General features: G+C 44.1%; 1 protein-coding gene across 2 annotated transcripts; it reads right to left on the reverse strand.

Annotated features, from left to right (window-relative positions):
- Position 1: 1 nt before the first annotated feature.
- LOC116694679 (genetic suppressor element 1) lies at positions 2-14,102 on the reverse strand. Of its 2 annotated transcripts, none has more exons than XM_032524503.1 (14): positions 13,927-14,102; positions 11,584-11,744; positions 11,229-11,432; positions 9,561-9,719; positions 7,945-8,216; positions 6,439-6,748; positions 5,715-6,322; positions 5,111-5,223; positions 4,747-5,026; positions 3,624-3,737; positions 3,135-3,515; positions 2,664-2,960; positions 2,176-2,279; positions 2-1,832 (listed from the first exon to the last, which is right to left on the reverse strand). In XM_032524503.1, exons 2-14 carry the CDS (start codon positions 11,610-11,612, stop codon positions 1,695-1,697), a joined length of 3,009 nt encoding a protein of 1,002 aa, XP_032380394.1. In that variant the 5' UTR covers positions 11,613-11,744; positions 13,927-14,102; the 3' UTR covers positions 2-1,694. The 2 variants fall into 2 exon arrangements, with proteins under 2 accessions (XP_032380394.1, XP_032380393.1); XM_032524502.1 differs by having other exon boundaries at positions 9,561-9,770.
- Positions 14,103-15,250: the final 1,148 nt, after the last annotated feature.

Here is a 15,250-nt window from a genome sequence, read left to right on the forward strand (position 1 = left end):
AGACATTTTACAAATATTTTAATGTAAATTTCCATCAGAATGTACAGCAATATATGTTAATAAATAATTCATCACAATTATACAGTCTAAATAATACATTACATGACAACTGAAACAAATATGCAGGATTTTACAGCAAGAAGGGGAGACTGAACAGGTGATGCAGGAAGGTCAGGCGATTTGGGGAGATTGCTACTGTAGCTTGTGCTTGTAGGAATGGGCTCCTGGGATTTTAATATTCAGATGGGAAGGGGCAGAAATTATGAATGTGTAATGTGAATATTTGTTTTATCTAAATTGAACAAAAAAAATCATCAAAAAAGAAAATGGTGGATTTTATTTATCCACAGAGGACTAGTGACATTCTGATTTTGATGTCACCCATTAACAATTTGCTACAGTATCAAGTGAAAGATATCCTTTATAAGTTTTGACAGTCCTGAAATGGAACAGAAAAATATTTTTTTTAATTTTCACTTTTTCAACACACACCTTGTAGGTGAAAACGAGTGTAAGGTTGAACAATATGTCTAAAAGTACTGCAGTTTCACTCAAGTGATGCCAATTAGTAAGAACATGTGCAGAATGTTGCAATTGCCCTTTTACAGGTAAAAGGAACTTTTAAAATACCACACATTTTATTCTCTTCAAGTCTTCATAACATGTATAGCCATGTGGAGGGACACAGACTCTGGGATAAACCATCTGAGCTCGTCATGACAACTTCATAATGTGTGACAAGAAATGACATTCGCTAAGTTGTCTTCCCTGTTGCATTGTGGGTCAACCCCCGAACATTTTGACATCACATAACATTTTTTCAAATACAACTGTCTAACATCCTTCATTTATTCTGACCAGCAGCAATTCAAACCAAACATATGGCTTCCCACAGGAAATGGATAAAACAAAAAAAGATCTGTCTATTACAAGTGACATTAACCAATGAAGAAAAAGAAAAACTTAATTGATACCAATTGCCATTATATAGATTATATCTTTGAGATGTTTCCTATCCTCTGGAGAAGTTTAACCAGCACATAAACAGCTTGATCTTTCAGATACAGTGCTAAGTAGACAGTAAAACATTATACCACACAGAGGAGGGTCAAGTATTTATTCCAATTTAATTTCAAGTGCATCTTATCAAGTTTAAGGCCTGAGGTGTGCTTTGATTCCTTGACTCCATTTTCATTCTCTGAGTATTAACCAAGTGACCACTGCACGCTTAGTCTCTTCTCATTGCTGTCCGGAGAGGCTACAGATTTGTGCCGAGTGATACATCTGATTAGTGCGGATCGATACAGTTTTGGCAAAAGAATTATTATGATATGAGCTAAATGGTGAAAAGTCCTTAAAGCTGAGTCAGGGACTAGTGGGAATGATTAGCGTTACTGTGACAAAGATGCTGTTTTCACCTACACAGTGTTGTTACAATCCATAGGCAGAATGAGAGAGAGTGGGAATGCCCAGACTTTATGGTCACCATGGTTTACGGTTACCGTGGCGAACGTGGCAGGTAATCAGTTGAATCTGGCTCGAGATAGGTAACATAACTGGTTGGCCAGAAGAGGTAACAAGACGAGGATTCAAGTGCTTCAAGTGCAGAGAGTGGTCTGGCTCCAGTCTGTCTTGTTCTTGTTACTGTTCCTTCGCTGTCAGAGGCGTATCCGTCAGGGAGTTGGTGTCAGAGGTCACCTCGGCGTGTGCCCGTTGACTTGCCCCCTGCCCCAGTGAATGTTAGGTAGCGTCAAACACCTCCTGAAGTGCTCGAGCTGGGCCTGCAGTCTCTCCCTCTCCTCTCTCACTTTCTGCCTCTGACTCACCAGCTCCTGACAAATGAAGGACCGACACAACTTTTGTTACAGAACCAAGGCTTTCTGCACTAAGCTGAATCACTTAAAAAACAGTAAGTACAAACGGAAACATTTAACACCAACAGTAAAAGATGAAGGGAAACAAGTCTGCATGCAGATATGGTCCCAGGTACTTACCTTTATTTTATTAGCTATATAAGACCCGGTAGGGTTGAAACGTTACCTTTGCATTAAATTATGGGAGCTTAAAGCAGTGTTGCGTTCATTATGTTTTTTCATTTTAGCATTTCTCATTCGTCATGTACCTGCCACAAGGTGGGATGTGCACACAATTACTTTTATAAACCCAGGTACTTACCCCCATAGTGAGAGAGAGCTGCTCTGCAGTTCTGGTCAGATTGTAATTGTGTGCTTCAAGTCTTTTACATTGACCGTGAAGAACCTGCCTCTCTATACTCCATTCTGTACAGAGAGAAACACACACCACAAATAAGGGGAAATTATACCTATTCTAATACCTCTTTCACACAAATGATTTGAGGGTCTATTGTGGTCCAGTGGTAGGCAAATAGCATCAACAAATCTGTAACATCTAATAGTAATCACTGATTCGTGTCCCAAAAACAAATGGGTAACAGTTTAACAGAAATGATGTGTTTTTGAGATCTTTTTTCTAAAGTAACAACAGCACTTTAATGAAGCAGGTCACCGTTTACTGATTGTGGACAATCACATCTCTAAAATCTTCAAAAGGATTTATGAGGAAACCAGTCGTTCAGTAAAACCTTTAAGCCCTCTGAGACAAATTTTGGGCTGCAAACAAAAAATGGCTTGATATTGACTCACCATCCACATACTCGTGGTAGGCCTCAAAAATAGCTTCGATACCCTGCCACTTTCTTGGATTTTCTTCCATCTCCTCCTCCGCTTCCTCCTCCTGACCAGACTCCTCCTCGTCCTCATCAGACAGGTTTTCCCGCGGTCCCAGAGTGTCCCTGCTGGCTACGAGGGAATGGAAGTGATGACCGTTGACGTGTGCGTGCTGAGGGGCATGGTTAACAGGGGAACTTTTCAGTTGAGAGACGTTGTGAAGCAACGAGCGGTCGGCCTTCATGCCGGCCTCAGGGACACAATGTGAAACTCCTTAAAAGAAAAGAGTGAGACGAAAAAGCCATGTAAGTGTCTGCAGACATTTTTAGAACCAATTTGGTTCCTAATATCCATTTTAACAGCTAGGCTATTACATGCAAACACCACTAGGGGGCAGAACATTGTCATTTTAATGAAGCCTAATGGTCATGGGAGTGAGTGGCTAACCTTTGTTCTGCAGTGTGTTGTGTGTGGACTGCAGCACGGCCTGGTGGAAGTGCTGCGCAAAGGCCTCAGGTGTGAACCTCTCCCAGGGCCGATTCCGTCCATTCTGCACAGGATTGGGCTCCTTTTTCTGAGGAGAAGCAGCAACGCCGTTCTGGAGGCCCCGGAGCTTCCCGTTTGGCTGAGCCTTCATAAATTCTGCTTTTTCATGATGAGGGGCCAAGGGTGGAGGAATGCAGGCTACGTTGGTGTCAATGTTGGGTTTGAATGTGTCATTATGGGGTGGATGTTTGGGTTTGTGTAAGTAGGGAGGGGAGGGGCTGGGTGAGTCTGGGTACAGATGTCCATTTGGTTGACTGGGCAGAGGGGCTGATGAGGAGTCACCTAAAAACAAATTTGTACAGTTCCTCAGAGTGTTTCGCCACTTAAACATGCATATAAATGTGTGTGTGCATGCGTGCGTGCGTGTGCGTGTGTGTGCGTGTGTCTCACCAGTTGAGGGAGCAGGAGGACTACTACCCGGAGGTGAGGGATTGTATCTGAGAGTGTCTAATGTCACAGTCTTCCTCTGAATGGCCCTCAGCAGCTTTTCTGTCCTCTCCTTATCTACAGAGAATAAGACAAAATGACAACACCTGTCATTCATATTTGAAAATAAGGCTAATAATATTGACTGGCACAAGGAAAAAGGTCAGCAAATGGGCGACAGACTATGGCCACACATGTTTAATAAAGGCCGATTCTTTCTACCAGCTTTCATCCAAAAACATTAAGAGTTTTTTTTAGAGGAGAAGATTGGTTCATACAGATTTTAACCCAGATTGTATGTTCGTATTCATCCAAAAGCTGATTACTGTAGTTAACAGTAAACTAGGTCCCCTTGCGATGCTGAAAGATGAGAAAATGCTTCCGATAACAGGAAATTAAAAAGAAAAATTGAGGGAGCTCAAATGAGCTGCTGATTATGCCCCAGCGTCACTGTGAGCAAGTAATGAACAATAAACGTTTAAACAACAGAGAGTTTGCCCTGCAGACGGTATTTTAAATCCAATTTTCGCCTGGATTTTTGTGTTATTAATGTGTTATTTGTGTTAAAGATTTAAAAAAAAATTAAATAAATGGGTAAAATTAATAAAATACAAAGACACTTTTGTAATTTTTTAAATAAGTCATGGAAAGTAGTGTTTGTTGCAGGGTTACTGTAGTGACATACATAACCAAAACTCATACAGTATTTACACTGTGTGCATATGTAACAACCAAAATCTTTATAAATATTTAATTCAGCCCATTTTTTAAATGTGCATATTTACATTTTAACATTGTAATAGTTTTAAAATTAGTTTAATAAGAAATTCATAACTTTTTAGCAGATACTATATTTTGACAGGCTGAGGATTAAAATCTACCCTTGATGGAGAAAGTAGAAAATCCTGCCACAGCCTCCTGTCGAGATGCTTCCTCACTTTATTTTCTTCTCACCCCACCTACAGCCTCGCCAAACAATAAAACTAAGAAACTGATATCGTATTTTTTCACTGGGAATCACCAACACCAACTGAGAATAGGGCAGAGCAGCACGTAGGATGTGTGTGGATACTAAACAGGTTGTTACCTCTCCTCTGCTGTGGGCTGACATGGGAGAGGTTGAACATAAGGAGGAAGTCTTTTTTCTCATCCAGTTCGACGCTGCTGTCCATCTCCTCGGCAGAGTACGGCGTAGTTAAGGGAGCTGGAGGTGTTGGAGGTGAAGGGGCCTTTCTCTTGCCCCGCACAGCTGGCGGAGAGACGCTGCGCTCTCTCATCATCCTCCTCCTCTTCCTCCTCTTTCGTGCTAGAAGCTCATCGCGATGGGCCACTGTGGTCAGACCACACACACGCAGGAAATCCACTTTCTTTGGAGAGAGATTTGGGCAGGTGAATGTCAAACATTTTCAAACCACGTATGTACTGTATGTTTAAAGTGATTGTTTATGCACCTCGGAGGATGTATCCAGTTGGAGTGGGGGCTGTTTTGTCACTCTCCTTAAATGGGCTTTCACCTCCTCTTCGTCACTCTCATCATATGACTCATCCAGGTCATAGTAATAACCTGGCAAAAGCAAGAGAGAAATCATCTTTCATCATAAAGAAATAGTCAACGTATATAGAGTCTTACCTATGCTTATTCAAGCTGATTTATATATGTATACTTGACAGTCACTACACTTTATATCTGTGACTTTATATTTTTGATATTTTATACTGTTATATTCTTATATTTTTTTGTCACTACACTAGACAGTCACTACACTTCATATCTTTGACTTTATATTTTTGATATTTTATACTGTTATATTTTATACTGTTATATTCTTATATTTTTTTGTGTCAACACTGCAAAGGGATTGCTTTAATCTCGTTGCACAAGTACCGTGTACTTGTGTATAATGACAATAAAGGCATTCTATTCTATTCTATAGTCATCTCTTGTGAAAAAAAGAAAAAGAAAAAAGTCATCTCTTCTGCATACTACACCCCCCTCCTGCCCAAAAAAACCCTTTCTTTCCACTGTGCCTCTTTATCCTTCATCCGTCTGCTCACCTCCCTGTCTGGCCTCCCTCCTCCTCTTCTCCTCCAGGTCCAGTTTGCTGAGCAGCCGGCGGTGCTGCTGGAGAACCTCATCATACACCAGCATGCTGTCGGGCGGCTGGCCCTGTCGCTCCCTCACCGGAGACGGAGAGGCTGCGGGACCCCGTCCCACCAGGTCGGTGCAGGTACCGGGAATAGACGGAGGCACACAGGACCTCTGGTGGAGGTTATTGATGTGATGCCGGTCATAGAGGCTCTGGATGGCCCTGTCCTGCTCTGCCTTGTTCCAGGAACCTGCTTCTTGTAAACTAGCTCCCCTCTGTGAAGTGTACCTCTCTGTGCCTTCCCCTCTCCCCCTGCCTCCATCTTCCAGCTTCTCCCCCCAGCTCAAAGGGGGCCTGTTGGCTCTGGTCAGTCCTGGAGGTGGCCGACTTGGTGGTGTAGGAGGGTTGAGTTTTCTGCGCGAGTCTGTGGGGGTGTCGACAAGGGAGGCTGGGTTCCACAGTGTAGTTGGAGGGGCAGGAGGATTATGGGGACCTTTAGGGGAGATAAGGGGAGGTGGAGCACCGAGACATGGAGGTAGATCTTTGCTGCCTGGCTTGTGATGAACTGAATTGGTTCTGTTTAGGAAAATAAAAAAGCAAAATGAAATTCCATTTATATTCAATTCCCACCACACTTTTAAATGTTAGTATAAAACATTTTCTATAACTAATTCTTTTTGACTCTTTTTCACCTGTGACTCTCTCTCCTCAGCTCAGCCCCTTTCCCAGGTGACCTGAGGCCCATCTCGAGCGGACCCTCCCTCTCCTGCCCTTGCCCCCGTTGCCGTGTTAACCACGCTGCCTCACTGGCCCTCTGAGTCATCATGGCTGCAGCCAGAGCTCCATGGATCCCCCCAGCAGCAGCATGATGCTTCCCCAGGTGAGAAGGCACCAGGCTGGGCACAGGGTGTGGGATAGAGCCCCTGGAGGAGTGAAGGCCAGGCTGCAGAGACAAAGGTTTGGGTGCTGGGAAACCTGGGTGCTCAAAGTCCTTGGTTTTATCTGGAGAAACAGTGGAGTTGGGAAACCGTGAATTAGTTCTTAGATGTGTAATGCCTTATTCCTGTGTAAATGTGGAGAGAAGAAATAATTCAGATTAAATATCTGCAATGTTCATGAGGACCCACAATATCAAACAGCATTGCAAATTATTACAGCTGTACCAGTTGGATGGAAAGAAATAGAAATATTTCCTAAAGGTTGCACTATTATAGGGCGACCTCTAGCTCAGCCAGTACCACATGAGCGTGTACCCCATGTAGGCAGGAGTCCTTTGCAGCAGGTTCGAGTCCGTCCTGCGGCCCTTTACTGCGTGTCATCCCCCATCTCTCTCCCACCTATCCACTATGTCACTATCAAATAAAAGGGAAAGCCCCGTAAAATAATCTTAAAAAAATACATAAAAAGGTTGCACTGGTGTAGGGTCTGATGTAGGGTATAATTCATCTGCTAAGGTTATTTGAAAAAAAGTTTCAATGTGCCACTGAGCCACATTAACATTTTCTGTGCTGTGAACAACAGTAGGTCTTGTCCTTATCCATTTAAAATAGTGTGAACATCAGTCTGGTAAAAGAAAACGCACCCAAACATTATCCAATCTTCAAGATTCATATGTAGTATACTTCACACACTGACCCACTACGATAAAAGTCATGGGGTAATTGTAAGAGGAAGTTATCAACAATTAAGGGACAAGGCATTCAGCAAGTCTGCATTAGTTTAGATTATGAGATATCTCGTGTGCCAAGTTGACACTTTGGCCTAAAGATGACACCAGCTCGGCAAAGCATATTTCAAGTTTGATTAAATTTAAGGATTATATAAAAATAATAAATTGTGCTAGAGGAGAGGTCAGAGCATCACCATAACCATAAGTAATTGTCCTTTGGGGACCATAAATATCCAAATTCCATGACAATCTGGCTGAAACATTTTCTAACCAACATTGGCATCTTTAGGCCTCACAGTAGCAGGACAAAAAAAGGTTATGATTTGTTTAAAAAAAAATTAATGAAGGGTTTCTCTCCTCCTGTATAAATTACAATGAGTAAAATTTAACTCGGGAGTCGGGATTGTAATGCTATCTAGTTGTGTATGTGCCTGCATGTGTATGTATGCACACATCTGTGTGTGTGTGTGTGTGTGTGTGTGTGTGTGTGTGTGTGTGTGTATGTGTGTGTGTGTGTGTGTGTAGGTACCCAGTCTGTTCGGGGTCAGCCTCTCTCCTGGCCTGGCCCTGTCCTCCAGTGGTGCCCTCCGAGCCTGCAGCTCAGCCAGGTAGTGGCTCTCGGCCGCTCTGACCATCTGCTGATGTCTCTCCCTCTGCCTCTCCTTCTGTCTGTCCAGCTCTCTCTCCCGCTCCTCTTCCCTCTCTCTCTCTCGTTCCAGCCCTGCCTCGCGCTCCCTTTCTTTTTCTCTTTCACGCTCTTGCTCTCTCTCTCGCTGGCGGAGCTCATTCTCCATCTGTAGCCTGTGGGGGAGGTTGACAAGTACACACACACACACACACACACACACACACACACACACACGGGTGAGAGATGCAACACCCAACATGAGGCAGATATTAACCACACACTGGTGAACCTCACACAAACATTTCTGCTCAAACATACACACACACACTTGCAGAAACACACAGAAACATGCACACACACTCTCCACTTACCATGAGGAAAATAATCCATACACAGCATGACTGAGCAAGAGCAGATGAACACTTAATAGGTATCCACAGGAAAAGGACACACACACACGCACACACATACATTCAGCAGCAATCAATAGCACACAAACAAAGTTACAGGATACGCAGGAGCCATTACAGAACCAAACGATAAATACGTCTGAATGGGAGCCCCAGGCAGGCAGAGCCACAGAGTGGTCTTTGTGAAGGGGGAGAAAGGTAGCTCTGATCCAGGGGGAAGTGGCTACTGTGGGGGCTAACCCCTGCATTGTGTGAGGGGCCTGGTTCCTCGCCCCACCTTAAATTCACTCATACACCCACAAGCAAACACATCCATAGAGGCACGCACACACGCGCGCGCGCGCACGCGCACACACACACACACACGCACACGCACACGCACACGCACACGCACACACACCACCACACACACACCACAACCACACACACACACAAACTCTTCACATCCTTAGCCTTTTGTGGTGAAGGGTCAAAACACACACACACACACACACCAGCAATCAATAGCACACAAACAAACCAACAGGATACTCAGGAGCCATTGCAGAACCCGACGATAAATACCATCCATTTCAAACACAAACATATCCCCTGTGCATTTTGCCACAGGGAAACACTGTGTATGGTGAAACTGAGAAAGGAGCTCAAAGTGCTGAAGGAAAAGGGAGAGAAGAAAGAAAGAGACTTCCTTATGTGTGAGATTTAATGTGTGCACTGGCTTGCATATGCATGTGTATGGATGTGCAGTGTGTTGTGTGTGTGTGTGTGTGGGGTGTGTGTGTGTGTGTGTGTGTGTGTGTGTGTGTGTGTGTGTGGTGTGTTGTGTGTGTGAGAAGGGCAGTGTGTGTGATGAGTGTATAGGAAGCACTGTGGGGTGTGTGCTATAAATATCACACACTCAGCAACCTGTGCCTACCCGCAGAGAGAGATTACACAGCTCTGCAGACAGAGTAAGGAGAGAGAGGAGAGAGAGGAGAGAGAGGAGAGAAGACGAGAGAGAGAGAGGAGAGAGAGAGGAGAGAGAGAGAAGGAGAGAGGAGTGAGTGAGTGATGTGAGAGAGAGAGAGAGAAGGAGAGAGAGAGAGAGAGAATGCATGTGTGTGTTACCTCTCTGCTAGTACTGCTGTGTGGTTCAGTTCTCCTGGGTAGCGGCCTCCAGGCAGGTGCAAGTGGAGGGCAGAGGGGTGAAGAGGAGAAAAGGCGCCCCCTGCAGGCACAGAGAAGAACTGCGACCGCAGCGCAGAAAGACACAGGGACTCCTCCATCCTGTGACGGACGGATGGACAGATGGACACAGGCAAACCAGTCAGACTATAGCTGCACATGCCAAGTGTGGAAAATGTGGGGCCAAGAAGAAGAAAAGAAAAATAAACAAAAGAAAAGGTGGACAATTATCTGATATACAAAGGTAACATTGCAGCAGTGGAGATGAAAAGATGATGCATGTATGAAGGTATTGTAGGAGGTGTTATGTGGTAATAAAGAGAAAATTGAAAGAAAAATACAGGTCAGCACGAAAATGAAAAGGAGTATTTACAAGAGTACTCCTGGTGTTTAGCAGAAACCACAATGTTTTCATTGTACAGTGCGGTATTCCAACATGAAGTAGAGACGATAACACTCTGTGTACATGTGATCAACTTTTCACCACTACTTTGGATAATACTTTGATCTGTGTGTGTGTAACCTGCTCTTTCTAATTTGGAGAGCGCACATACGGTGGGCAAGAGTAAACTTCAATATAACAATACTGAAATCAAAACATTTCGACTGTTTAATTACCCTTTTAATCAGTTGTTTTCATTCACATTTTATTGTAGCTTTATTGTCTTATCAAAACTCTCTGTATTACACTGTGTATGTAGACTGGGTAAACCCCACCTACTCTGCCGGCGATTTGATTTCACCCTGCAGCTTGGTCTGGAAACCTGCACGTTTAATTTTCCTGCTTCAGTTCACAATGTTGCGGGAACCAATCACAAACTGGCTTATCTACCTGCCGCCTATTGGTGGGTTTGACAATAGAGAAGCGACCAACCAGCTTCTTGTTTACATGTCTTTCTCTCACTCTGGATTCAACATGGTGGCCATTGAACGCCACCGAAGCACAGCAAACCTGTTGATGCTGCTGTGGCTTCTACGTCACCAAGAGTGTTGTCTCCCCAGACCAATGCTTGATCTCACATCTATTGAGCTTGGCTTGGTCTGGTGATAGCCAGACTACTGTGTATGAGCTGTGCTGTTCAAATAATGTTTCCTTTCCTTGCTGTTTACTGTATGTGGAAATTGTTGTAACATGTACACTGACTTAACAAACTTCTGAAAACTCATGCATTCTATTTAAAATGGGCAGTGAACACATTTACACGGCACAAGCCTACCTACAAGATGGCGGTGTGGTGGTGTTTTAGTCATACAAAACGATGGCTCACTGTGTTATCTTGGTGAACCACAGAGCAGCATAGTTTAGCATTCGTACCCTGAGGTTTCCAAAATTCCCATTAGATTTCCCCTTAAAAACTTTGGTCGGATTAAACATGCCGTTAAATAACATCACATGGATTGTAAGCAATGTACTCAAACTGCTTCTTCCAGCACCTCATTTAAGCTACGATTATCTCCTAATGAGAGAAATAATCAAACCAAAGATGTTATTTTTAAGGCTGCACCTATCAATCAAATGTCCTGTTTAAAATTTAAACTGATATTCCGTGGGTGACTAGATGACATGAGAATGAGTGGTTAAGAGTTGAGAATTTAAGGTGGTATTGTTACCTTGGTAAGGACAGCGGGTGATGCAGGTAAGCAGGATGATAGTAAGCAGCAGCAGCTGCAGCGTGGGCAGCAGCGGCAGGGTCCAGACTCAGGGGTAGAGAGGTCAGTCGGAGGTCTTCTGAGGTGGCAAAGGGCCGGAGCGCTCTCAGGTATTCCTCTGGGACGGCACCCGAGGGTACCCCGGGGTGCATCTGCCCAGGCAAACTGCAGAACGAGTGCACACAGCATTAACCTTAAACAGTTTTATGCGCTTTCAAATAGGTTCTGTTTGGGGATTTTTCAGGGTTGTTACCAAAAATTGCTTTGCTTTTATACAAATACATAAGGTCAAACTATGAGTATGTGTTGCACTTACCTAAGGCTCTGTATTCTAGGGTCCTGCATGACAGAGTTGGGGGTGAGGCCAAAGGGGTGAGTCAAGGGGTGAGGCGGAGTCCTCTTATCCTGTTGTGCCTGGGTGTTCTCAGCACCCACCCGCTCCCTACTGTGTCCCTGAACACTCGACTCAACCTGACACGGAGACAGGCAGGCAGACAAACAGCGTGAGAGCAGACTATGTATGTCCATGGGGTTTGAGTGTGTGCTAGATTGAAACTGAGCAAGAAAAAGTTCAGGAAAAGAGAAGAAGGAAAAGAGAAGGAGCAACCCCCCATCCCCACCCCTTCCCGAGCTGCACCCAAAGGCTCAGTAGAGTGGAAAAGTGGGTCTGATATGCCATAACGTCAAATCAAAGTAAAAGAGACCAAAATTTTGGGCCCAACTCTTTTTCTCTCTCCCCCTCTCCCCCCCCCTCTCCCCCTCTCCCCCTCTCCCTCTCTCCCTCTCTCCCTCTCTCCCTCTCTCTCCTCCTCTGAGGATTTACTCGCCACAAAGTCCTTGATTGCTTAAGTCAAAAAACCCTTCTATCACCACAATGACAAAAGCAGTCATGGGAGGGGGGGAAAAATCCCATATTACAAAAGGATGTTTCCCACATTGAAAGCGTTTTTTTACAAAAAAAATGTCACTGCGGCAAGAAGCATACCATCTGCTGTATTCGGGGTGGCTCTGTGCTTTTAATAGTTTTTAAATCACGTGTCATTATTCTGCGTCTTTCCAAAATTTTAAACAAAAGGGGGCAAAACCCAAAAAGACCTTTTTAAATTAAGACCTAGCTGCAGCTCTTGAGGCTGCTTACGCACAGCGGGCTTTGAGCTCGTAGCTCCCCATAAAAAGTTAAAGGGCCCATTTCACTGTAAATATTACCATTAATCTATTTTTTACGTGGGGCTGCAACTATTATATCAGTGTAAACAAAAGTACGGGGGTTTGAGGGGAGGTCTTTAGTTTTGCATGTTTTTTTTGAAAAAAAAACCCAAAAAGGGGCAAAAAAAAATTTTGATCCAAGGGCCGGGATAAAAAAAAAAATTTTTGTGGACCTGTTTCATATTTTTAAAGAAATCTCCCGGGGAAACCTTTGACACAAAATTTAAAATTTTAAAAAACTTTTCCACTACATTGGTAAATCTTGTTGCTCCCAAAAATGGGCAAAATTTTTAGAAACCCAAGGAAAAACCACAAAAAAATTGCCTCTTCCAAAACACCCAATCTTGCCCTTAGTTTTGTACACCATTGCCCTGTATAAAATACTTTGTTTGAAAATTTTTGAATAGTTTTAAATTTTTCCTATGGAAATCAGATTAAAAACAGCAAGGGGACTGTCTCTCTCAATATCTAAACCCTTTTTAAAAAGGAAAAGGGGGAGATACAAAAGGGGGGTTGGGGAAGCACCTCACATTCGACCTCTCCCCCCAAACAGCCCCCCTTCACAGATCAGCAAAAACAAAACACTTTTTTCTTTAGACGAAATACCCTGTTCTGGGACAACTCACTAGGACAAATACGATCTACACAGTTTAGAGCCCCTCTCGTCCTCTCCTCTCATTCACTCCCTCCCCTTTTTCCTTTAAACTTTTTATCTTTTTTTCCGCCTCCCCCCCCTTTTTTTTCTCTTAATGTCTAATTTTGGGAGCCCGGGCGGGCAACCCCAAGAGGGTTTTTTTGAAGGGGGGAAAGCGCTCTGTCCGGGGGGGCTACTGGGGGGGCAAACCCCTGCATTGTTGGGGGGCCGGGTTCCTCGCCCCACCTTAAAAATTCACTACACATCCACAAAAACACACCATAAAAACCCCACACTGGTCCCCTTCACCCCCTAACCCTTTTGTGGCGAAGGGGCAAGTACAACAAAACCAAAACACCCCACACCAACCACCCCCCGCAACGCCACCCACACACCCCAAAGCACCCCGGAATTTGGGCACAATAGGTGCCATTCGCACCTCCAGTGTTTCTTTTCAAACCCCTTGTTGCTGAAAAAATATGGACTGATTATGAAAGGAAGAGGGGGGGGAAAGGGGGGTAAAAGCTGAAATGAAGAATGAACAAACAGAAAAAACAAGGGATGGACTTTTTGCAGTTTGATGCTGACAAGCACTGGACTATTTCTTTAATAGCGGGAGCAGCAGCAGGACAGATAAAGGACACAAAGAGACCGACGACTCATCTGTGCTAAGAGAAAGCACGAGAGAGAGGGAGAGAGAGGAAAAGAAATGAGAAAAGAAAACCGGCATCTGGGGGAAAAAAAGTAAAACCGAACGAGAGGGGCAATGTCTTGTTGGATCACCATGTACGACGTGTTGATAAAAAATTGTTCACCTTCTCCGGGCCCTCCCCAGGCCGTTGGGGCTTTGGGGGGGCAATGGTAACAATGGGGGGGTCTGGGGACCCGTGGCCCCCGGTCGGCCCAGGAGGGGCCTAAAGAGCCCCCCTTAGGGGGGGTACGGGCAACGTGGCATGGCCGGGGAAGAGACTGGGACGATCACCACTGGGGAGAACCCGAGGAGGGGGGAAAAGAGGGTTTGACCAGAGAGGCAGGAAAAACTCGTAGACGGGTGATCAATTAAAAAATTTCAGGTCAACAACCCCCCTGACTAAAACGATGGGCACAAAAAGAAAAATACCTTTTTGTTGGCGGGTTTACAGGGAAACATGATTTAATCATTTTGATGAAATATTATGGGAAAATGTACGAAATAATGGAAAGTTAAACGAAAAGAAGGAGAGATAAGAAAATGGTGCAAAGATGAAAGTGTAGCAATTTGCATTGTCACATGTGAAAAAAACGGGATAGAGTAGCGAAAGAGAAGTATAAAAAAAGGTTTCAAAGGGGGGGGTTGACCAAAACAAAGGGGGGGGTGTTAAATGTTAGAGAGTTTTATGGTGTTGTCTGTAAAATTCACCCTACTCTTTACGTAACCTCACTACCCGGGGCACCACAGAAAAACCCAAAAAATTCGAATGGTAGAAGAAAGAAAAAATAATGAGAAAGGTGGGGAAAGAATAGCTATGTAGAGCCTGAGGTACCATAGTAAAAAACTACAGGGAGAGAGCGAGAGAGAGAAAACAAGATGATGATGGAGAGAGACAGGGGGGGGAGAGAGAGAGAGAGAGAGAGAGAGAGAGATCTTGTTATAATTGGCTGTAATTAGATTCTCATTATGAGGAGATGAATGTAAATGGATGAAGGAAGAGACAGAGAGGGAGAGGTCAGGATAGGTCAGCTCTTATTCAACACCTTCATTAGGACACCAATAAGCTGAGTAAGGGGACACACACACACACACACACACACACACCACGCACACACATGCACACGGCAGTAAAACATTTTACATTATTCCACAAAACACCAACTTGACTAGTTTGACATTTTTGGAAATATATTTATTCACTTTCTGGCAGACAGTCAGATGAGAGGATTGAGGCCACTCTCATGTCTGTACTGTAAATATGAAGTGACTGCCAAAAGACGGTTAGCTTAGCATATAGACTGGAAACAGGGGGAAACAGTTAGGCCGGCTAGCATAGCCAGCACCTTTTAAAGCTCATTGATTAGCATGTTATACGTCTTGTTTATTTACAATCTGTCCACATTAAAAAAGGTTATTGCTCACCTCTGGGATCCTCGGCCTGTTTAGCCAGTT

Source organism: Etheostoma spectabile, chromosome 8 (genome assembly GCF_008692095.1).
Source record: "Etheostoma spectabile isolate EspeVRDwgs_2016 chromosome 8, UIUC_Espe_1.0, whole genome shotgun sequence".
Taxonomy (NCBI): domain Eukaryota; kingdom Metazoa; phylum Chordata; class Actinopteri; order Perciformes; family Percidae; genus Etheostoma; species Etheostoma spectabile.